This window comes from Podarcis pityusensis, assembly GCF_964106645.2.
Source record: "Podarcis pityusensis genome assembly, chromosome: 9".
Classification (NCBI taxonomy): Eukaryota; Metazoa; Chordata; class Lepidosauria; order Squamata; family Lacertidae; genus Podarcis; species Podarcis pityusensis.
Genome location: NC_138034.1, coordinates 67,052,878 through 67,078,226, shown reverse-complemented (window position 1 = coordinate 67,078,226; position 25,349 = coordinate 67,052,878). Strand labels below are relative to the sequence as shown.

General features: G+C 42.9%; 1 protein-coding gene across 3 annotated transcripts in view; it reads right to left on the bottom strand.

Annotated features, from left to right (window-relative positions):
- Nucleotides 1-1,482: 1,482 nt before the first annotated feature.
- Nucleotides 1,483-25,349, bottom strand: part of CNOT6L (CCR4-NOT transcription complex subunit 6 like) — a 36,053-nt gene continuing 12,186 nt past the window's right edge. For all 3 annotated transcript variants that reach the window (XM_081020881.1, XM_081020882.1, XM_081020880.1), the window contains exons 2-12: nt 16,741-16,862; nt 15,374-15,560; nt 14,254-14,339; nt 13,531-13,620; nt 12,038-12,106; nt 10,316-10,473; nt 9,627-9,781; nt 9,233-9,384; nt 7,796-8,023; nt 6,183-6,385; nt 1,483-5,074 (exon numbers count right to left, since the gene is read on the bottom strand). In XM_081020881.1, coding sequence (XP_080877007.1) covers nt 4,862-5,074; nt 6,183-6,385; nt 7,796-8,023; nt 9,233-9,384; nt 9,627-9,781; nt 10,316-10,473; nt 12,038-12,106; nt 13,531-13,620; nt 14,254-14,339; nt 15,374-15,560; nt 16,741-16,852 — 1,653 coding nt within the window. In that variant the 5' untranslated portion in view covers nt 16,853-16,862 and the 3' untranslated portion in view covers nt 1,483-4,861. The remainder of the gene's footprint in view (nt 5,075-6,182; nt 6,386-7,795; nt 8,024-9,232; nt 9,385-9,626; nt 9,782-10,315; nt 10,474-12,037; nt 12,107-13,530; nt 13,621-14,253; nt 14,340-15,373; nt 15,561-16,740; nt 16,863-25,349) is intronic.

The following is a 25,349-nucleotide window of genomic DNA, read 5'->3' as shown; positions in this document are numbered from 1 at the left end:
AGATAAGGAAAAAAACCTTTCAAGTCTGTTGACGGGAAAGTGGATTACAATACTAGCCTTCTCCCTATGCCTTGTTTAATCAGAATGGAAAACAGAGAAGCAAGCCATTTTTACCTCAAAAAGTCAGCAATAGGCAATGAGCAATACCTTTTCCCAGAGCCATTAATGGACCATCCCAGAGGCTGCCCATCTGCCTACAATCCACACTAGTAGAACTTTGGGTAGGTGGGTGGGTTAGTTTTTTCACAGTTCTGCCTGTTAATAAAGTTTTTTTGGGGGGCTCACATTAAATTTAATGATCAACTTTTCTTCTGAAAACATACTGTGTGCCAACACTTAACGGTATACAGGCGTCTCTCCACTTACACAGGGGCTACATTCCTGGGTACCGTGAAATTGTGTATAGTGGGGAACACCATCTGAAAAGCCCAAACTCCACCAAACTCCACAATCGCTCCCTCCAAACCGTCTTTCTCTAATGCCAACCCTCCACAGGACTCTTAAGGGCGGTACAATGGCATTTGGGTTGCTAGTCATTTCCCCTCTCTTTTTGCAGTTTTCCCTGTTCTTTCTGTGCCTTTCTGCGGTTTAAACTGATTTATTTATTTCCCGGCACCACGCAGATGTGTGTCAACGGGGAGACGCCTGTATACCTTTTATTAGTTTCCAGCAATGCCTTAGGACACACGGAGGTGCTGCTGTGCGTGACGAGTGGGACTTCCGACACTTGGGGTTTTTACACACATAACCATTGCGATTTGTTCAACTGCAACGTCCTTTTCAGGTTCCACCCTAACGTAGGGTCACAGTAGACCTTTAAGGGGCTTTTGTGGAGGAAACACTTTAACATGAACCAGCTTCTACATCTCAGCATACTGACAGCAGTGTTTACGATTACCTGAGCACGTGCAATGCAATATTTCCTTTTGAAAACAGGGGGGGGGGGGGGGGAATGCTTATTCCCATTAAGAATAGGTGGATATGCCCAGTGCATCCAGCTGTCCCCATAGAAAACAGCCCTGATTTAATGAACTTGTCTCTTCACATGGGGAGAGTGTCTGGAAAGAAGAGGTTCTGTCTTCCTAGTGTCCTCAGCCACACACACACAGCCCTACTTTGCACCTTCTTTGAGTGTTCCTGCCTGATTGGAACACCTCTTGCAATCAAACGCTGTTAATTTCTCTTGCTTCCCTGCATGGGGGGTGTGTGTGTGTCTGTGTAGCAACTAGCTGACTGTACAAACGTAAGATTACATTCACTGTTCCACCTGCTTTTTGCCTCTGGATCCACCCAGCATTGGTATGTGGCCCCAGAAGAAAATTCAGCCCTTGTTCTGAACAAATATTTCCAGTCCCTGCTTTTAAACCAACACTTTGGTATGTGGAAAACTTGAAGGCACAAAGTCCTTCCAGCAACGGAAACCTCCTCCTGGCGCTTCTATGGCCAACGAAACAACAACTGCTTAAAGAAAAGAATTGTGCAACATTTCAAACAGGTGGTTTTTTTTTAAAGACGGAGAGAAAAACCAAGAAAGTTACACAGGTTAAGATACAAGTCAACTTTGAAGCAGAGGAAAGCCATCTCAACCCCCGACTGCATCGGCTAATTACAACTAAACAAAAAGAGGAACTTAAACTGTTTGCAATGTTTTCCAATATTTTTATTTTATTCCCCACCCCCAACCTCCCAACAGCATTACAAAAGATTGGTGGGTTTTTATTAATAATAATTATTATTATTTAATAAACCGGCTCCTCTGCAGTTCATATACAATCACAGGCGATTTTTTTTTTAAAAAACTCCACTTTATACAAACATCTCAAAAAAAATAGTTGGGAGTGAAGTATGGTAGGAAATATTGCTCACATTGCTAGTTAACATGCACATATGAAAAGGAGGAAAATTGTTAGTGCATACCTCCCAAGTGAAGATACAGCAGATGACGTGGAACACATTCCAGGAGGGAAGTCTTTCGCGCAAGCCCCATTGAAATGAACAGGGAGTTGGGCAGCTCTTGCACATTTCAGTGGGGCTGGAGCAGGAGGACTTCCCAGCGGATTGGGTCCTTACAAAAATAAAAATAAAAAGAACTGAAAAGGCTAATGTCCACCAAATTAAGTTTTTCATGCTATTCTACTTTCCAGTACTATATTTTATTTGAGTTATCAATTCATATATACACGGCCGTGTAAGTAACACTTTTGAGGTATATAAGAAGAGATACCTGCACCAATATTGGGGAGGGGGAAATGTTCTCTCTGAAAAGGAGATAACTTTGTCGTGCTTTATAAGCTGTTCTACACATTGGATGGAGCTACATGTTGTAAGAAACACAGGACGGCTGTCAAAAAGGGGAAAAAAAGGAGCAGCTCAGTGTTAAATCCCTTCCAAATCCAATACAATATACCTTCTTTGCTGCTGTTGTGACGTTTGGTGTTTCCCCATTCCCACTGGGGTGAGGGAACCAAAGATGTGATGTGAAAGGTTGGCAAGCACACAGAAGGAAAATTCGACCCAAGCCTGCCCTGCATTTGTTGCCTAATGTAGTTCCATCCTGAAAGTTTCACATAAATACAACCAATTCCAATCGTTAAGGAACTGTCGGCTGCAGGCACTTCCGAGAGCAAATTGCGGTCATCACCAAAGCAACTCCTTCCTCTACACCCCATAGTCATGCACAAAAATGAGGCAGCGTTTCCTTCTTTAGCCCAATTCCAAATTTCCTTTGCCGTTCTATACATAGCTAGCAAAGTGAGTGTGGGTAGGTGGGAAGAAATTAACTTAAGGTATATGTTTTGTGCAACAAACCGATTCAGCTGTTTCGCTTTTGTTTTTTTAAATTCTTCCTTTTTAAGCGTATGAATGAGACAGATATAAGCTCTTTAAAAATTTTCATTCACATAATGGAAAAAAATTCTCATTTATTAAAAATATCACATTTTGAGACTAGAAACAGTAAAGTGCATGAAAAGTTTAAAATATAAGCTCAAGGAATCGTATATAGCAGCAAAGAAGCAGAATACAGAAAAACTTAAAGGAACACAGACACAACCTTTCCTTGTTGACTGGACTTTTTGCTGTTTGAAAGGCAGAGTCGGGCTCAATCTGCTCAAGAGGCTTTGCTGAAGCAACGTCCGTTCATTCTAACAGGCTGTATGCACGAAGCCTTGCACAAGCTCCACCGAAATGAACAGAAGCTGCTTGACAGCTCCTCTGAGCAAACTGCAGCCACGGCTTTCTGAAGAGATGGCATGTATGGTTTTTCTGCTCTTTCAAGGCAAAAAGCTTATTATTATTATTAATGGCCACCAGGAAGAATGTGGGGGAAGGAAAGCAGAAGAAAAGTTTCCAAGTACATCTTAAAGGGAGCAATTAACTGTTGGGAATGAACCAGCAGCTTAAAAAGAAACCTTGATAGAAAAGAAAACCAAATAAGGGCAGTTAAAAGCATGGGATGACTATTTGGCGACTAGGTCAGGAAGAAGATGAATCTGAGGATTGATGATGGCCAACACTTTCTCACCTTCACGTGGGAAAAGGGCACCCAGGAAAGCCAGCTCTCACGCACAGAGGAGGCAGGTGCAAGATGGCTTTCGAGGCATTTCCTCTTCTGCTCTTCTCAGCTGAGTAATCCTAAAAGTTTTCTGGGGGAAGGGGAGGACGATGGAAAAGGTACAACAAAAAAGGGACCAGTGGATTGGATTGAAACGCATTTTCACTTTGTGAAAATCAAACCCAGGAATTCTAGCCGCAGATTTTTAATGGAGGACCCCCGCACCTGCCTCTTGGAAACTGCTGACACTCCCAAATTCTCCTCCAGTTAATGCAGTGTGTCTGTTCCCCATAGCGGTCTGTTGAATTGCCAGTGTTACTCTGCTGGTTACTGTCGAACTGATCCCATCCATTATGCTGGCATCCTTCAAAATTCTTTGCAAGGGAGATGGTTCTCTTTTGGTAAGAATCCACAGCTATAAGCCAGTAGTTGGGCCTTATGATGGCACCTGGAGCTTCCCCATTGTCAGCTAGGCTTGTTCCTTCTATAGCAATACACAGAGCTCACTGGAGTCAGAGATCTATAGGTTGCACACAAGCCCAATTTGTTTTCATGGGCTTGGACAGGATGAGAACTCCTACTGATCAGAAATGAAGATTACAACAAACAAGTGGACCCTGGTATATGCAATTAGATGCTCCCAGGCAAATTCTCCACTGGAACAGCAGAATTATTTTTTTCTGTGGCAGGAAGTCTTGCGTCTTGTACCACCTTTGGCTTTCTAAATTAACTTAACATTTCAGTAGAGATAAGAGAGCAGTCTGTGCTGCAAATAATTTACAACGGCAAGTGCTATCTCCAGTTACCAAACCTTTCCCAAGAGGACCGAAACATCAAATAGACCTACTCTATTTCAGGATGCTGTTTAAAATAAAATAAAATGTGAGAGTGGGCTGGGGGAAGAGAGGTATGGCTCATTTTGCTAAGATGTGAAAGAAAGCATACGCAAACCCCGCTGTCTGACGTCGTTTTACAAAGGCAGCTTCCCAATGAAACAAACAAGAGCCCACCAGCTTAAAATGTGTGGGTTTTTTTTATATATATATATGCATACCTTAAAAGCAAAAACCTGGAAAAAGGGAACAAACAAAAACTTTGGTTCCAGCCCTAGTGCCAAATGGTACCAATATGCACCGGGGGGGGGGGGGGAGTGCAAAATTGTATCATCAACACATATAATGAGAGGAGCTTGAAGCAGCAGCTTTTAAAAGGTCGGCCATACTTCACTCCTACATACTTTGATTTACAACTGTACAGGTCCATAAACAAACAAACGGGTCCCAGCCCTCAAAAGGGGCAGGGGCCCCACTACCGCCTGCTGGCCAAGTGGATGCCATTGACAGGAGGCAGGAACAGAGGATGGAGCTCCAGCTGCGTCAACAGTGAGAAGTGGTCTGAAGGGATGTGAGGGTGGGGGCACCCGGTGATGTTGTTCTCAACCAGCCACTGAGGGTCCAAAGGCCCCAGGACACCAAGCACGTTCATGTGAGTGTTGGAATAAAAAATGTAGTCAATCACACCCTGCGGAAGGGAGGAAGGAAAAGTCAATTCAGAACAGGATCCTATGAACAAATCAAGCCACCAGGAACCTTCTATGCTGCCTGCCTTTGTTCCAATGCAATCCCTGCACCACCTGTTGCACTGCTAGGTAGTAAGTGATGCTGGGAGCGTCTCGACTGAAGCCCAGGGAGAAATGCAAGGTTGCTTAGAAGCTGGCTGGGGAGGGGGGGGACACCTGAAACTTGCTGCAGCTCCACCAATCCTATAAACAGCAAAGGTGGTTGCAACATGTTAATAAAAGCAGGAGGAGATGCTTAAAGGAAAACATGAAGTGGGCACACCCTTGGAAACTGCAACCAGGACTGGGCTCTCCAATTCAAAGTGTTGGTGCTGACCTTTAAAGCCCTAAATGGCCTTGGTCCAGTATACCTGAAGGAGCATCTCCACCTCCATCGTTCTGCCCGGACGCTGAGGTCCAGCGCCAAGGGCGTTCTGGCGGTTCCCTCGCTGCGAGAAGCCAAGTTACAGGGAACCAGGCAGAGGGCCTTCTCGGTAGTGGCACCCACCCTGTGGAACGCCCTCCCACCAGATGTCAAAGAGAAAAATAACTACCAGACTTTTAGAAGACATCTGAAGGCAGCCCGGTTTAGGGAAGCTTTTAATGTTTAATAGGTTATTGTATTTTAGTGTTTTGTTGGAAGCCGCCCAGAGTGGCTGGGGAAACCCAGCCAGATGGGCGGGGTATAAATAAATTTATTATTATTATTATTATTATTATTATTATTATTATTATTATTATTGCCAATCAATGCCAAGAAGCACCAGCCTGCCTTTCATGTACAGGAGAATCAGAGCCAGGGATCAGAACTTAAATATTGCTTCTATTTCTTCATACAGAAATGGCATGAAGCAGGGTGATCCTGCAACGACCACAGGGATCGTGGCAGGCAGACTGCAACAGCGGCCATTCATCTGTGCACTTCAATGCATTTGCAACTGAATCACGGTCTAAGCTGCAACTACCCATAGGTTTAAATGTGTTTGGTTTGAATCACAGTAAATATAATCATTCGTCATTCCAGTACCCAGCTGATATATTCCTAGTTGCTTCTGCCACAGCTCTACTTACTTTGAAATCAAAGGTGTAATTGGTATAAGGCATCAAGTTGTTTTCGTAAGCGCTCTTCAGCTGGAAGCCGTGAGTGATTCTTCCTTCAGGAGCCCCGTTCTTCCCATTGCCACTGAAGTTCATGAGACACTCATTGTAACGCAGCTCCTTGAAATCTTTATGGTTGTCAGCTACTATTCCATTGCTTAAGTATTCCACGACACCTGTTTGCAAAACAAAACAGTCAATCTGTTGCTGCCGGATGCTAATGCTGAATTGTGCCACCTGTTTTCCTGTAGCTTAACATGAACTCAGTTCTGGAGCCCTATGCACACCATCAGCAGCCAGGGAATTATTAACACTGCAAATGTTTTCATGACCGGGAGGGAAGAATTATCACCCAAGTACCTATATAACCACCTGCTTAAAATAAGAAATAAGCTATTTAGCAGTTAGAGAAATACCACCAGGAGTTGATTAAGGCTGACAGCATTTGTAATTAGAAAGGAAGTGATTATTTATGGACTAAATGTGATGGTGGTTCTTGTAATTTATCATTCATCTGGTTTTAAATAGCAGTTTCCCTGGGCAAACAATACTGGTTCAACAGAGGGTCTTGTTCACCTTACCAACCTTACTTGTTCACCTTACCAACCCCCAAATCTACCCTATTACCTCCTCTCCTCATTTTAGAATGCAAGACAACAATTCAGCAATTCACATTAAAATTTCCCCTTGAGACACAAGACATTGAAAAAGATCATTTTCCACTAGGTGTAATGTTGGTGGAAAGTTGATACGAGATAGTATTAACTTTCAATACTATGTCCCTCCCCCCACAGCATACAAATCGATATGGTTAATCTGATCCAGTAACATTCCCCTCACAACACACAAACAAGACACACTTACAGCCCACCGACTGCAACCAGCCATGCCTTGGGCCCTCTGGTCTCTTGTACCACCAACAAAAATAAAATACATGTTTTAAGTGATGCTAACACAAAAGCTTTAAAGGTAAAGGGACCCCTGACCTTAGGGTCCAGTCGTGGCCGACTCTGGGGTTGCGGCGCTCATCTCGCTTTATTGGCCGAGGGAGCCGGCGTACAGCTTCCGGGTCATGTGGCCAGCATGACTAAGCCGCTTCTGGCGAACCAGAGCAGCGCATGGAAACGCTGTTTACCTTCCCGCCAGAGCGGTACCTATTTATCTACTTGCACTTTGATGTGCTTTCGAACTGCTAGGTTGGCAGGAGCAGGGACTGAGCAACGGGAGCTCACCCCGTCATGGGGATTCGAACCGCCAACCTTCTGATCGGCAAGTCCTAGGCTCTGTGGTTTAACCCACAGCGCCACCCACGTCCCACACAAAAGCTTTACTCATATACTATATAAAAGAATGGAATTTTACTGTCTCCCCTTTTCCTGCCTTCTTTCCCCCCTCAATTCCATATCGCCTGTAACAGTAATGTCTCACTCTGAATGTGACTGACTTGTTTGAAGGATTCTATGACTTGAAAACGGAGACTCTGCATGTACTACTGTTACCCAATAAAACCTTTTAATAAATACATTTTTAATAAAAAAGGTAAGTCTTAACTTTGAAGTAAAAGCAAAACTGCTGTTTCTAAATACCTGAATCCGGCAGTGAGTTGAGATCTGCACACAGCACCAGAGGGATGGAATTCTTATCTGTTATTGGGCTTCCAGGCCGGCTAGAGGCTTTCTCAAGGATACTTTTCAGTTCCGAGACAAACATCATTGTCTGGACAAGTTTTACATCTGAATATTCAGGGTCCCAATGCATGTGGGCGTTTGCTATAATAAGCAGCTGGTTGTCCACGGTATGGAGAGGCTTCATACCTAAAGGCAATGAATTCTAAGTTAATTCAACTCCTTCCATGATACAGAAACAAACAGAAAAGCATTTAATTACATGCAAAGGAAATGTTCTTCACTGTGCAGATACTGCTGGACTCGTGGCCGGGAGGGTTTATGTGAACAACAGAGCACCTTCCCATGGCCAGCGTATCTGCATTTGTCTCAATTCCCGTGACAGTGGTGGCCTGGTAGAAATTATTATAGAAATTAAGGCAGTTGAGGGTACACTATGCACATGGCTGTGCCAATTAAGACCAAATAGTACTGTGACTTTGATCCCAGTCACGCGGCATACCTAGTGGCATCCATGCAGAGTTCCAGAGAGAATTGTGTTAGGAAAAACAAAATGCTATGGGGAAAAAAGGTCAGACTGAAGAAAGAAGGAACATATTCTTCCTAAGTGAGTGACCGCTCTAGCATGAGCTATGTGCTTTGGAGTGGCAAAGGCCACACCTGCATGGACAAACTCACACACTGCATGCAGGAAATACAGACAGCTCCCCCCCCCCCCACGCATGACGTTGGCAAATAATTAAATAATTCAATTCAAATCTGGAAATGGCGCTCGAGAGAGAGAGCTTGTGGCTTGCAAGGAGACCCTCCCCAGTGTTTGAAGAGGAAATCTGGGAAGGAGCCCTGAAGAGACCAGAGGCACAGCAGGGCTTTGTTTACCCTGCTCCGCCTCCCTGCCTAACAGCTGATGTGTGGAGTGGAGTAGTGCAGCAGCAGCAGTATGGATTGAAGAGAGAGTTGGCCAAGAGGGTGTTTAAGGGGTGCTGAGAAGGTGCTCCCCACTTTACGCAATTTCACTTATGCAGGGGCTGGAATGTAGCCCTTGCGCAAGTGGGGGGCCGCCTGTACCAGGTTCAAGCTCTAACATATCCTGTAGAAAGGATCACTGATGGGAAAGACCCCTGACTGAGCACTACCACAAGTCATAGCAGCCAGAACAACACTGGATAGACCAAATGTCACACTCAATTTAAGATAGCATTTTTGTTCATAGGGATGAACGGATCTGTTTCAGAAATTGCTTCAGCAAAGCAGTCCACTGAGCTGGTACTGTTTTGTCTCCACTTAATTTGTACTATAAAGTGACATTATTTCTATACAGTAAAGTTTCACTTGTTTAAAAACTAGTACGCCTTATGAAGCCTCTCCCCCTTCGTGTTGAAAATGCCTGGCACCCACCTGTCCCAAACAGTTCCTTATGCACCTCTAACACGACAGCAACGCCAATGTTGTCCTTTGTCATCACTCGATTCAACATAGCTTCTGATCCTTCGGAGTTCGCCATTGCCACCTGGTTGAATTCTACCGTGTGCTTCTGCACCAATGTGAACCTGAAACATGTAAAACATACCCAAGAACTCAGTCAACAGATATAAAAACCTACAAAGGTAAAGGGAAAAAAAAAAAGACTACCAGAAAGCCAGGATATAAAACTTCTCCCTCTCATTTTTTAAATACAAAGGCCAATTTCATGTCCACATTAAAGCAACAACAGACGCTGCTTTGCAAACTATCAGAGACATCTGAGGTACGGGCATGAAACAACAAAGTCAAATCAGCGAAAGTCTCTTACTTTTCCGTTTTGAAGAATACTGCACAACCATCCACATGCTTTCGCTCCTGCTCAGACATGATTTTGGCACGTGACTTTGGAGAAAAAAATCCATCATATCCACGCTCTTTTAATGCTGGCAGAAAGAGGGTGAAGTATTGCTCAGTTTCTACTTCCTGAAAAGGAACATCACACAATGGGTAAGTGTGTCTGGCTGTTAACCAGAAGGCTGGTGGTTTGAATCCATCCAGGGATGGCTGTGGACAGGATTCCTGCATTGCAGGGGATTGAACTAAATGACCCTTGGTTGTTAACATTGAAGAAAACTGTGCTGAGAAATGTAGGCTGTCTCATTTTTGCCTGTTTCAGGGAGGGTTACATTGGCATGGGAAGGACTGAGCAGTCACATTCACAAGTCATCATAAGCCACGGTTGCCAAGTTATTATGCTTTATTCAAAATGAACAATGGACAAAGGGCCCTGCAAAAAGTATTTGGCCAATGGCGATTTTTTGCTATTTTCGCATCTTAACATGTCTTTAACATACTTTTTTTAAAAAATTAAAGCTGTAAGACTACAGAAGAAAACATGAAGAAGTACTTTGAAGAGATGCCCTTGACTTTCTATCAACATTTTAAGAAGAGAATAAGGGAACCCTATTCCTACTATTTCCTGATGAAAATCAAAGGGCTATATTCTGTTATCATTACCTGAAGACTAATGATATCTGCATCCCAGTTCACAATTTCTTCCATGATTCCCTTTTTTCTGTATTCCCAATTTAATGCCCATGATGGGCAGTAGCCATAGAGCTGTCGGGTGGCGTATTTATCACACAACACATTATAACACATGACTGTAAAAGAAGCTGGAAGGAGAGAAAATAAACATTTGGTGATGAGAACGTTGAGGTACCACACACTTTTCACTTAGAACAAGGAGTTTCAGTGGAATTAAGTAGATATCTCTGACTTAAAGGCCAGTTTTGCAAAAGCTTCCAGAATTCCTCTAATTTTTACATTGCAATTCTTTTATTTGTATTTTCAATGTTGTATTTTATTTTTGTGAGCCACCCAGAGAACTAAGTTGCTGTGTGGCCAACATAAAGACTGTAATTAAATCGTAACATTAAGAAAAAGAAACTTCTTTCAGATGCCAAGTACTAGTTTAAGAAGCTAGAGTTCATTAACCTCCATTTTAACTACATGGCTAACTGCTTTGCATAGGTGGAACTATCTGCATAAATAAACTTATACAGTACATTGCGGAGATGATCTAGCATACTTTTCAGGTTTGCATATTTTTGCACATTACTTCAGCCAGAACAGATAACATAAAAGGCTATTAGGTTTTTCTTAAATGAGATAAAGCTGCAGCTCGCTGCTAATTAAATTATTCAAGTTGCTAAGAACCTCAGGTGAAAACTTAGATTCAACAGACAGATTCATACATTATGAATTGGCCCTTTCACCTTTAACGGTTCATATGAGCAGTACAACATCAGAGGATGACCACACTGATATTTCTGTTAAAAGGACTTTTCACTTTCTCAGCACTCCTCACAAAGTAGCTACACATTCTTCCAAGTGAACCCTGCTCTGATATTTCACTGATTGCATGCACAGAGCAAGTTTGAACAGATTCGTAGCACACAAACTGGTCCTCTCTCTACAAGTGGAAGCAGTTGTCGCTCAGTTACACTGACAGTAACTTCAGCACCAGCCCATTTGCCAATCTCTTAATGGTGATCACATGCTCCTGCCCCATAGCGTCTCCACTGAGATTAAGGCTTATGTTGGTACTGGCCCTATCCACAGCAAACTCTTGAAGCAGGATTTGGCAACCAGTTGGTTAGCTCAAGGGGGAAGGAGCACATCTTCCTCATTCTCTTAACTGGATAAAGAGATTGCAAGCCTCACTTCTGCACGTGGCCTTATGATGGCCATGGAGAAAAATGTTCCAGTGACCCTTTCTGGGAGCAGATTTTGAGTAGTTAAAAAAGGCCTGATAAATCTGTTTAAAAAGACCCTTTCTGGGAGCAGATTTTGAGTAGTTAAAAAAGGCCTGATAAATATGTGGATTTGTATCATGTTACCAGCCATCTGATACTATTGCAGACAGTTCAACCCCTGCCCCTTGGCTTCACCTACTGCAGCAGCACAAAGCTGGGGTCTTTCTGGGGTTCCAGTAACTTTGAGCTCTCCTTGCCTACTCCTGCCTTCAGACCCTCAAGGAACCTCCTGTTTCTGTCCCAGGCAGCTGCTTGGTTACACAAATAAAGCAGGCGGAGAACTCTCTTTTGGGGGCTGTGAGGTTTCTTCAATCATCATCAAGGATGAATAAAACTTGACAAATGAGGAGTGCAGCTGTACAAAAAGATATCTCCTTGCTTATCTTTAATTTACAGGAAGAAGAGAAAGTCACATAATTACCGGAGGGCAGAATTTGGTCTCGCTCTTTCAAAGTAATCCATGGCCTTGGAGGCAGCTGCTCCGGATGAACTGAAATATTGAGAAAGTAAACATTAATGAGCGCTAGAAAGCCCAGTATCCCTCAAGAACTTGCAATAGTCACACTCCATATTGTAGTACAGAAGTTCAGAAAAGAAAACATTTAACTGCAAGCTGAAAGTGGGATATGGGTAGAGAAAATGTTTAGATGGTGCAGGTTTCTCGTACTTTTAGATATAGATGGGCCCTGAACAGCACTGCTTTGTCTTTTAAGTAGCCTTTAGTTTCCATTTCACTTTTATCCTCACTGAGATTTCCAATGGTAGTACCAATTTTATTTGGGAACAATTATGCCTGATTTCATTCACCTTCTCTCTCACTCACTCAAACATGCACACAGGAACCTAAAGGAATAGCCACATTCTGGTGTGATCACTTTGTTGGATCAACTAAAGCCTGTGTAACATATACCCTAGTGGCATAGTTGCCACCCAAAACTGCTTCAAAAGTGCTGGGCGGAAATGTATGAATAGTTTATTATTTTGCCCATAAGGTTGAACGATCACAAACCATTATCTGCAACTGCAAAAGAGGTTCAACAGGCACGCAACATTCCATGTGATGGGAATAAGTTACAGGGTAAACAATTCATACCACCAGCCTGCTGAGCCCTTCCATATTGAAGGGTTTTTCCAGTGACAATCATCCCATGCAGGCTTAATTAAAAGATAGAGCATGGTTTCCACTTGGCTCTTCAATCCAGAACAACTGAGATTAGCTGAAGCCAGATCCAGAAAGCTATTTTGAGTATAAAAGACCTGGTGTACACACATAAGTTTACCAGCTACAAATGGTCTCTTTTAAAAAGGAATTATCAATATATACAGGCCAGTTCCTCCACCAAATGAATGGAAAACCTCACCAAGTACGAGATGAATCCCTGATCTGGGAATAGCTACTATGTGGACCTTTGAACTCAAGACTCTTGATGAGCTGGCACTCAACATCATTGGGCAGGTGTTAGACAGTTAGACAGATAGAGCCAGCTCCCAATATTACATCCCCCTGCAGTGTAACCGAGAAACAAGACCCAAGACAGAGCTATACAGGCAGGAGTAGGATCAGGCTTGATTTTGAATGGGATCAATGGGGAAGGGGAACAGGGGTTTAGCTTCTATCCTAATGTTATCAAGTGCATGCCTTTACTTTAGCCCACATAACCAAATGCCCACCGTGTTTCGTTACAGTAAAGTATACTGCATTTGTGGCAGTTGTCATAATAGGCAAAAGCAATCCTCCCAATTAGCATTGCGTAGTGTACTGAAAGGGGCACACTGTGTTGGGAATGCATAGCACACCCACTGCACCCATCTTAGGAGTGCCTGCAGTATGAAAACTCCCCCTCTACACAAATGCCATCTGTCATATAAGACGAGCCTTTCGCTGCTATCAAAGTGAAGGCAAACACTTCTTACCCGCTAGATTGTCAAGCATGTAGTTCAGTAACTTCCGTGTTCCATCTGAGTCCTGGTACAGGCTGAGAATATCTTGTGATAAAGGATTGCCTAGAATAAAAGTGAGACATTGAACATCAGTTAGAGCCCTACTTCTCATTCTGTCAGAGGGAAGGACGGTAGATTTGAAAGGGATGTCCAAAAGCAGTAGCTGAATTCCAGAGGAGTGAAAGAGTGGTCAGAGCGTCAGGCTTCAAGTTACAAGAAAGGAGATTCCGATTAGGAAGAGCCTTCTGACAGTAAAAGCTTTTGGAAAGTGGAACAGGCTCCCTCGGGAGGTGGTGACTCTCCTTCAGTGGAGATTTTTAAACAGATATTGGATGGCCTTCTGCTATGGATGTTTTAGTTGAGATTCCGGTATTGCAGGATTAAGTGGGGTCCCTTCCAATTCTAGTCTATGATTCTAAGGGCTTTGTCTGGTCTGGATACAGCAGGAAGGCAGCAAGACAAAGGGCACAGCAAAAACCCAAAAGGACAATTCAGAACTTCTCCTAAAGCTTATTCATGAATAAATAGATAAACAAAATAGTAGGCTAAGAAACCCATTACCTATACTTTGCAAAAGGTTTTGTCCTTCAGCCCTACAGGATTCTTTGGTTAGAAGACTGATCAAGGAATTGATAAAGGAAAGAAAGGATAGAGAACAAGGAATCATGGACATGTATGGTTTAATATTTCAATTACCTTTCAAACCTAGTGTTTGCAGCTGGAATAGCCGTCCAAGTTCATAAGGCAAAACTCGTAACAAATTGTTGTTTAAAAGCAATTCCCTAAAGACAGAACAAACACATTAGCAGGGTCAACTTTAGAAGAATTCACATATTGTATGTTCTGTTTATCTTGCAAAATGCCAACTTTTGTTTTGATATTCCTTTGAGTGGCTCCATTGCTGAAGGGGAAATATGTGTGCATTAATGCACACATTAATGGCCACAAATAAATTAGCTATACAGTGGTTAAGCGTCTGCAGTTTGGTGTTCTGGAACAGCCTGCCCAGCTAGGTGCCCTCCAGAGGCTTTGAACTATAGCCCCCAGCCATCACCTCTGAGAGAGGTTGATGTTCACAACTTCTGGGGGGCACTGAGTTGGAGAAGGCTGTTGGGGGGGGACACCCAACTTCCAACTCTGACTTGTTTTCACACTGAAAGGATGTTGGAAGGAAGTCAACAACCCCTGAAAAAAATGCTAAATCCCCACCCAAGCCTATCATTCATCCTTGGATAAGGAATCAAAAAAGCAGAAGGTGATGTACAAGGATTGGTAGTTGCTGTCCATTGCTTTTCAGGGGAAAACTCCATCTCCCTTTTTGCATAGTAACAGTAAGTTAATCATTTTGGCACAAAATCCCAAAGGAAGACCTTCTTTATACAATGAACTATTAACATTATCAAGTTTGTGAGCAAATATGGAGGTGAAGATTGGCGTCATTATGAAAGGTAGCCTAATGACATAACTACATTTAGGAGAAATGTTAGGGTGCTGCTGCTGTGTTCTCTTCTCTCCCCCCTGTAATGTGTAGTAAAATGTAACACCGTCATCCTAGCACTGCCCATTTCCTCACCCCCATCCATCATCATTGGCATCAGGTGGGCAAGGCACAATATGAGCTACCAGAACTTGAGTATCATACCATGTAGCGCCACCCAAAATGGTTCAAAAAGAGGGCAGTCAAATTAAGTTCTGAAACTGTGTATATCGACAGCCAAGTTAAACTGCAACATCAATTTAACAGTTGGACTAAAAGTAAAGTTGCAGCCGAAAACTTTTCTGTAATTATTTTGTAAGAGGCAGTGAAACTCCTCACCTGAGAGATACCATGTTTCCTAGTTCTGCTGGTAAACTTCTGAGTTTGTTGGATGAGAGATCCAAGTAAACCAGATTATGAAGCTTGGCAATATCAGGTGGAATGCGAGTCAGATAGTTGTCATTGAGGTGGAGAGCAGTCAAGTGTGTTAGTGACCAAAGAGACGTACTTAAGCTCCGCACTCTGCCTAAAATGAAGAGCATGTGGAGAATGTTAAGCGTTCAGGCAGCTGTTTCTACAAGTATACTGATAGTTTTGCAAGAAAAATGTGCTGATTTATCATCTCACGCCCACCACAAAGCATAATAAAACGCAGGATATCTGCTATGACTTTTTGGCAAATGTAGCTTTTTTTCCTGGGGAGGGTGAGAAAAGCAGCTGAAAGGGTTTTTTTGCTAAGGGGAGGGGGACGAAAGAGGGCTTCCCTCCAATTTGAAAGGGGGAAGGAAGCAACTCTGTAGTCACGTATTTTAATTATTAATTAATTAACTAACTACATTTATATGCTGCTGTTCATCAAAAAAACCATTGGGTACTTTACAACGTAACATAATACATAACCTAATATCTATACATTATAGAAATCAAAAGTTACATAAATGCAATTATAATAAAAATACATAATACAAATACAAACTAAAAATACAAAATACATAATAAAAAAAAATTCTCATAACAGCAAAAGCATAAAAATGAAGGAAGAGAAAATCAGATGCAGGCTATCTAAAGTGCACAAATATTACATTAATCTGATGATATCAGATGGGTTGAGTTCTATTATTCCCCATTAACACCCCTCACCTTCATCCCCAACTATCAACGATAACCAACAAGGGTCTAACCCAATCCCTTCTGAATTTATATTAATTAATGATTATTATTTTTTAATGGAGCCATGCAACTTTCAAGTTGCTTGAGCTTATTGTAGAAAATTGTACATGAAACCACTTTGAAGCCACTTTTGGAAGTAAGTGATAAATGGAAAACATGTTTTTTTTCTGAAATGAACATTAGATGCCCCCCCCCATTTCAGATCTGAGAGGGGGCAGAACAATAGAAACGCACATATTTCTCTGTCCAATCACCCCAGATTCATATCTCTAACTCTTACAGTGCCTTTTCTAAGGCATTTCATAAGGGATGCCCACTTGCATCTTAATAATGTGAATGGTTTCAAGCGCTCAGACTGCAGGCAAACTGAAACCAGATATCTTGAAGGCAAGATTTTCACACACTGATGAACTTGCCTCTGAGGACCTGCTGATCCATTCACAAGTTTTATCAGGCAGGTGGATAGATACCTGGCCTAAAGCCAGAGAGAACCACCTCCACCTCCCACCTGATAGGCAAATCATTTCATAACTCACCCGAGATTTCCAATTCTGCCCAATGGGACTTCTTCCCATTGGCTACCTCCTCTGCTGACATGATGGTGTAAATTCTGCGAGGATCTGGAGGATCATATTTTTCCTTTGGCATCCCTATTAGTCTGAAAAAGAAACCATATGATCACCACATTGTGCTACCAATATTTTTCTTATCATTAAATGGCCCACAAGACTGAGACAGAACCCTAGTGTATAACATGTAAGACAGAAGCCTTGTCTGTTACAAGCATCCCTCCCAGTGAGTAATGAACTAGACATGATGGCAGACACTCTGCATGTTTAAACAGAACTATTCCTGTTATGTATGCAGGGCAGAACTGGGAGAAGAATACGGGGCACATACATGAGAAGCACAGAATCCTCCATCCAGTCACGTTTGCTGCTTCAAATTTCTCTCTCTCTCTTTAAGCACTTTCAGCTGATCTTAGCTCAGATACTAGAAATCACAACAGCTGGACAAAGACTTAAACGGCAAGCACAGGGAATGTTCAACACCCCACACTGGGATTCTGCCATCATTTCAGCAGTTAAATGTTTTAGCCACACGAAGCAGTAAAGGTAAAGGACCCCTGGATGGTTAAGTCAAGTCAAAGGCGACTATGGGGTGCGCCGCTTATCTTGCTTTTCAGGCCGAGGGAGCCGGCGTTTCCCCACAGACAACTTTCTGGGTCATGTGGCAAGCATGACCAAACTGCTTCTGGTGCAGTGGGACACCGTGACATGTGTCAGAACGCATGGAAACACTGTTTACCTTCCCACCACAGTGGTACCTATTTATCTACTTACACTGGTGTGCTTTCAAACTGCTAGGTTGGCTGGGAAAGAACAATGAGAGCTCACCCCGAACTGCCAACCTTCTGATCAGCAAGCCCAAGAGGCTCAGTGGTTTAGACCACAGCGCCTGCAACTGTCATGTCTAGTTTGGCCTTTAAGCAAACGCTGGAGAAGAATTGAACTAAGCACACAAACAAGAAAACCCAAGATGAGCAACATAAATTAAAGTGATGAATGTTTCTCCCCAAAAGCTCACAATTCAATCTTTTATGGTTGATAAAATTATTTTTCTGGGCTCAGCATAATATCCCAAGAGAGATACTATTTTTGCAGCAATTTAATGATGATTCCCAGTTTCTCTTCATGAACTAAAAACAAAAATTTTCTGGAAAACTTGTAACTAGGTATTTTTTTCCTAGTCAAAGTGTGCTGTTAACAAAAGTGATCTTGATTAACTTAAAACATTCAAACCTTGGAATATATCACACAATTAATTGTTTCTTAGCCTAACGATTATAAAAAGCTAGTGAACTATGCTTTCCTTTGGTACTGACCCAAAATTTTGTGGACAGAAAAGTTCTTTCTTCCTGAATTCAAGTTAGTGAAGAAAAGCATAATTTGGGGGATGATGATGATGATTATGATGATGATTGACACTGTAGACTATGAGATACAAGAGTGAGTAACTTGTGTTTAGGAAATTTTGAGATCCAGGGTCTTCAACTTCATTTCATAATAGCCAGCAGGCTACACTATGGAGCAGAAGAGGGATCCTCTCCCACCCCAGATCAAGGTATTCAGTGGTCGTAAGTCTCCCTTCTATTCCACCTTCAAAGAAAGCTGTCCCTGGTCATCCAGACCTCCCACTTTATCAGTCCTGGCTTTGAACTCTAACTTGTCAGGAGAAAGGGTTGAGGACCACATTCCCTTGGGGGAGAATCTGTGCAAGACCAGATGCTGGCAGTGGGCAGGCCAGACCCCAAAGTGGCTTTTCCCTCTCTGCCACCTTCTCTCACTTTCCCAGTCTTCCTCTTCACCACCACCCAACAGGCTGCTAGGGCAGGGAAAGTTCACTCTCGTCAGAGGTGCACCGATTCCCTGCAGAAGGCTTTCACCCCCTCCTCCCTCGTTCCACCTGTTCTGACTCCCTCCACCATTCCCCACCTGGCTCTATCCACCCACAAGTCTTTAGGTGCAGAGCCACAGGTTGCCCACCCATGATCTGATGGGAAAGACGAAGAGAACTTGATAGCTCCAAAGCTCTATTGTAACTAACTGACTTGAAATGAACTTGTAGCTAGCTAGTCTCTGCAGTGTACAAATCTAAATCTCCAGGCAAGCCCCTAGTCACCCTTTCTGCCCTTAAAAACTGCTGGCTCTTTAAGGATAGATGGGAGTCAACAACAGCCCTTTGAATACCTCCACCTTCCACCCTGATTATAATAAATCTGTGTTCTGCAAGCTACATGTAACCAAGTATGTTTCTTTTGAAGTACGTCTAATTTCAATGGGACTAATTCCCATGCAAATATCATGATTACTGCCTTTGATCTAATAGCTGTAAATCAGGGGGAGAGAGAGAGAGAGAGAGAGAGAGAGAGAGAGAGAGAGAGAAATTTAGAACCAGACCTGCTGGTAGAAATTTTAATGGAAAGTTTCCATTTCACCCTGATGGACTGCTGCAAAAAATGGTGTATCTTTAAAAACAATTAAAAAAAAATTCCAATTAGCAAAAGATTCATGGATTATTGGTGGTTCTTTCATTGTAACTCGATGTACGCTGCTTTCTTCCAGTGAGTAATGCTGTTAGTCCTAGTTCAGAGTACATGTCAGTTACTGTATGTCCACAAAAAGGTTTGAAGAACTGAATGTACAGCGATCCAGTTTAGCAGAAACATGTTGAAAAGACCTTGCATCCCACGTATGTATCTCAAGAGTTGGCATTTGTGTTTAATGGAGACAAAACAAACCTCCAGGCTACAAATTTCCAAAGGCATCCTTGGAAATACAAGTCGCCAAAAGAATTGCATTCCAGCCTGAAACACAATTGTACTTAGAACAAGCAACCATTTTCTTAAAATAGCTGTTATCGTTCTAAACACATCCATTGTGGAAAAGAATCCTGTACCCTTAACAGTGTTTGAGAAAAGGATTTTGAAAGGGCAGCATACTGCTGCCACGCAAAGAGAGGAAAAGCTACAAATGGTGAAATACTCCTTTCACGGAATTATTCAGAGACAGGAGCCCCATCTGGGACTGATTATCACAATGTTTTATACTTATTAACGTGGCTGCTTTGAGCTGTAAGTCTCTGCACAATACTCTCAGAAAAAGTGACAAGGTTTTTAAAAACAAACAGACAATCTCCACCATACTACTACTCATTCATACAGAGCGGGAGAACGATGGTGTGACAGGGGCAGGCCGGCCTGTGGCCCCTGAAGTTAGTAGCTGCAGATCTCGCATCCAAATAAAAGACTTGAGAGTAGAGGCAAGGCAGAGCCCTACTGCTGCCCCCCAGCCCTCACCTTGCCTGGCCTCTGTCCGGCCCTTCCCCACCCCGAGACGGGCTATTACTCTGCCTGGTCGCCCCTGGCCCGGCCTCACTCACTGCCTCCCCACGGCACGCTGGCTTCCTTTCACCCAATGGAGCTGGAGAGACCCTGGATGAGGAAGGTGAGGAGCCAGCGCCTTTTCCAACCCTCTCTCTTCTTTTATTCACTTTTTTCCTTCCTTCCTTCCTTCCTTCCTTCCTTCCTTCCTTCCTTCCTTCCTCTTCCTCCTCCTCCTCCTTCTACATAAAAAGTCGCTGTTTTGCTTCATTGCTTTTCCTGAGCTTTTTCATTCATTATTTTGTATGCATTCCACACACACCCCAAAGAGGGGGAGGCAGCTTTCTTTCTATTTATATGTCTCTCCCCGCCTCCCATTTTTCATGCACGAATTTTGCTGCATCCCTCCCCAGCACCCTCCGATGGGATTCAATCCTTGGCTTCTCAAATTAAAAAGATATTGGGTAGAAAGACTAGAAGCATTTCTGTTCCCCATCCTAGAGAGCTGTTGCCATTTGGAGTTGGGTGCTGATGTGGCTGTTGATGAATAACTGCTTTATTCCATTATTACAGAGTTCCACTGCTGTGTTTTCTTCTAAAGCCTAATGGTTTGGTTTTATGTTAACCCACCATGAGAGCATGGGACAGTAGGGATACAAATGTTTTACAGTACAAGCCTATGGCATGTTCCAATAGTCTCAATTAGTCTGCTCCCAGAAAAGTGGTAAGGATTGCAGCCTTAAACAAATAAACTACAGTAATACAAGAATTACAGGCTCTAGCCCCGTTATCAATCCAATTTCTGTCAGCAAGGATCCAAAAACACACAGAAAATGTTGTTTCTTCAAGTTCCGATTAGACCAGTGGTGTCCAAACTTTTTTCAAAGAGGGCCAGATTTGATGAAGTGAAGGGCCGTGAGGGCCAACCAAAGGGTCAACCCTAAACGGATTTTGGACATGCCTGAATTAGACCATGGGTCGGCAAACTAAGGTCCGCGGGTCGGATCAGGCCCAACTGCCTTCTAGATCTGGCCCACGGACGGTCCGGGGATCGCCAGCACGTGTGTTCATTCCCTCTCCCTCACACGGTGGCGCTTTTCTCCTCAGGGACGGAGCAATCTTGTCCCACAATGGGTGCCGTCGAGTATGCTAGCCTGCCTGCCCGCCTCAGCAGGGTGGTGCTGTGAAGGGAGCGTGTGACGCTGGCTGCCAGTTGCTGCTGCGTTTTCCTCCTCCTCCCTCTCCCTCAGTCCGTCTGCCCTTCCTTCTCCGTGCCCCTTTTCCACACCGCTTCCTTGCTCACTTTCTTCACCGCCACCTGCCTCCCTCCCTCCTTCATTCCTCCCATGGCGTTCCGGTGGGTAGTTGCGGTGGCCGCGGCCGCCGCTTGCGGGTTGGTAGCAGGCTCTGTCTTCTCCGCGGTGCCTCTCTGGAAGAAGCAGGTGGTGGGTAAAAGCTCCAGCGATGCTCCGGTTCCCCTACCTTCATCTGTGGCTCCTCTGCCAGGGCTGCTGCTTCTGTCTTCACTGGCCAACACAGCCTGCTACCCCACCACGGTGCCTGGTTGGCTGGAGAAGCCCAGCTGCGGCTATTGGGATGACATCTGTGACAGGTAAAGTGAAGCATCTTCAGGCCTCTTTGCGGGCAGGCAAAAATTGTTCACCCCCCCTCCAAATATAGTCCGGCCCCCCACAAGGTCTGAGCAACAGTGGACTGGCCCCCTGCTGAAAAGGTTTGCTGACCCCTTGATTAGACATTTCTTTTTCTTAGGAACAACTCAAAGGATGTTTGTAATATTCTGAATTCACAGAGTCACAATCAGATTTTAAGTGCATTCCCACTGAAACTGTTAATTTTCAGAGCTGTGCAGAGGAAAGGAAAACAGAAAAGCTACAAAGCAGAAAAGCTGCCGGACTCATTGCAAAAAGGCCACACAGCAGCCTCTAGTCCTAACACAAGCTCTGCTCAGATATAAGTATGCAAAACAAAAAAGAGGCAATGTCCTGTGAACATTCCAAAGAGAAGATATGCCTCCAGTTCCTCACACAATCAGCAGCTGCAGGCTGTTCTCAAAAACATCAATGAAGTAGGACAAAGGAAAGATCCCAGGTGAAGTTCAGCTAGCCATTAAAGTTTAGCCTCTAAATCTTAACTCTAGGCTTTTAATGTTTAAAAGGTTTATTTTAAGCAATGTAAACACTGTCAGATTCTCTAAATACAGTTTCAGAAAACTGACCAAAAAAGGTGGACTGATATTTTTGCTTTCAAGACTTATTTATCCTGGAGAGCCAGCTAGATTGCTGTGCAAAGATATTCGTGGTAGATGACTGATGGCTTGCCAGAGGAACGCTATAAGCAGCTGTGCTGTTCCTATCTGGACACTGGTCAGCAGCTTTGATTATCTGGAGTGGGGAGTTTCCTGCTTCTAAAGAGGAAGCCAACTTTTTTCTCTGTACACACTGCCAAATGATTTACTCGATGGTATCCCCAAACATCCTTTATGAATCTACCATACAAACACTTATAAAGAAGAGTGATCAAAGGCCAATTCACATAACCGTTTCCTCTTTACAAACTGATTTCTGCAACTGTGGGATACTTGCAGAATAAAGGAATGCATAATTTATACACCACCGTACTGACACCCATGCCCCCTTTCCTGGGGCAGCTACAGAAATGTCTAGCAGCTGAGAAAACAGCAGTGGATGAAGGCCAGTTGCTTTGATCTAAGGCTAAGCAAGACCTCAGGGCAGGTGTTGGCTCTAAAATCTGTGTTAAGGAGCCATATAAATTATAACAAAATATAGCTGAGTCAAAACACTGGCTATTGCAGACTGCCAAACTGCACCAGAGGGTAGATTTAGGATGTTATTTTCCTCTTTCATCTGACTGAATATTGGATTTTATGTTTAGCTGGTTGACTGTTGTTATTTGAACTCTAGGTTTATTTAATAAAGGTCAGCATCTTGTTAAGTCACTTAGATAATAAACATAAAAAATATTTTGCCCAACTGTTCACAAAAAATCTCAGGGTGTTTGAGACTTTGTAGAGATATGCTGTCATGGTTGTAAATGCAACTCAGAAATTTGCCATCTAAAAACTTCCACCTTAATTGAGACACAGCAATAATTTCAGTTTCCTTCTTTCCCTTATAAAAAAAGGCACAGTGTTTGCTACTAAATTAAAGGTTATACAACAAAATATAGGCAAACATCTCAATGAGCATTTGTCTGAGGCCTAAGAGACATTTACAAGGTGTTTTTCTCAGTGCCAACTGCAGAAATTGTATAAAAGGGTCTTTTTCACAAATTAAAATTTTAATGCATACACCTAGAAAGGCAGGATGTGAACATGACAAACAAGGGTTTCAGGAATTTGTGCATGATGCACCAGAAAACTGGCATTGTCTCCTGTTGTCTCAATACTGTATGAAAAATGTGGTTTGGTGCTGAGTAATGTCTCCAAGTAACTAAAGTTTATACCTAGGGTTTCTAGACTCTGGCCCCCAAACCTCAATCAGGTGGGACATGATGTTTCTGTGGAAGTGGTTGAAGACAGGAGATGGCATATCCATCACATTACATATTCACCATTGCCTTTTTATTGTTTCCTTTATTTCTTATACTGAATTTTATTCTACAGGCAAACCCCAGTTTGCATGGGGGCTGTGTTCTGGGTACACCAGCAGTCGTGCATAAGCCCATTCTACCCTCACCCTGCCACCTTCTCGGGTCAAAAGCATGTGTCAGCAGTCATGTATCCATCAGTCACATGCTAAGTGGTTGCCAGCTGTATTACAACTTGAACACTATGAAACTGCAATTGCTACAACAAACAGAAAAATAGTTAAGGGTCATTCCATGCCAAATCACCTGATTTTAATACTCGATTGTGCTCTCATGTCTCAGATTTTGTTCAAAATTTTTGTGTGTGTACATACATATGAGATAATCTCTAATTAATTTTTAAAGATTTTTTGGTCCAAAATTGGTGTGGAATGACCCTTAAGTAGTCCACCAAGACCCTCGGCGATTTTCAAGTGGCCCATGAGGGGAAAGTTTGGGACTTTCATTCAAACTTCCATTCAAGATATTCTGCTTTCAGAAGACTACTTCCCTATGAAAGAAATACTAACAGGTTCTGGGTTTTTGGCCAGGTTCTGGTAATTGGTTTTGCGCTATGGTTGCCCCACACTCATCTTGCAAGAGGTGGAGCAACAGCTTTCAGCATGACAATTGGCACGGTTCATATGTGTGTTGCAGGCATCTCACATGGGAATGGCTGGGTGAATGGTTTTTTTCCATTGCAATATGCTTACGAAGCTGGCACTAGGCAGAACTTCTATATTATGCATGCTTTTCTTGGTATAGATATTAATACTCATGGCATAAAAAGTAATGCATTAAGTTTCTGTTTGTTCAAGTCCTAATATAGTACACAGATCACATGAAGTAGATTATGTTGATGCCTACAGGTTCTGGTGATACAGCTTGTCCTTGCTAGCATACAGCACATGTTTTGCAAACTGGTGCAGATGACAGGCTTTAATATATACTATACATTTAATTATTTATGCTTTTACACCTGACTCCTAAAAAATTCCACAGGTAATTAAAATGCTTTAGCTTCTATGAACACACTACTATGTATGTGTGCTTAGAGATGCAGAATACAAAACCCAGCAAGTAGGAAACCACTAGGGCTTAGTTAGCAAGTCAGGAGAACCTATGAGTCACACACAACTCAAGCATAAAATACACAATATTTTATGGATGGAGGGATGGAAAACCTGTGACCCTTCAGATGTTACTGGACTCCAAATCTCATTAGCCCCAGCGAGCAATGCTAATTGGGATTATACTCCGTTGCAATCTACACATCATTCTTCCACCTGTCACAAGTTTGGTAAGCTTTCCCGACCCACTCCATGACAGACACACATTTTGAGAACAGTTCCCATCTTCTTTCTTTCCATTCCTCACACTGAATAGAAGAGCTACTGTATAGATTAATCCATATCTGCATGTAACCCGTTGCAGTTTTATACACTATACATACAATTTTCCTAAAGAGAAGTAAAAAAAAAAGCATGTAGGAAAAATCTTATGTGAAGCTGCCCCATTTGGGCATGATTATTCTGAGAAATTTCAGCTGGACATTCTTCTAGTGCACGGGCAACAGCCATATCCTGCCTGCCCCTCCATTTCAAAGGTTATTGACACTGTGGAATGGTACCACCAAAGCAACCCACTTTTCAACTT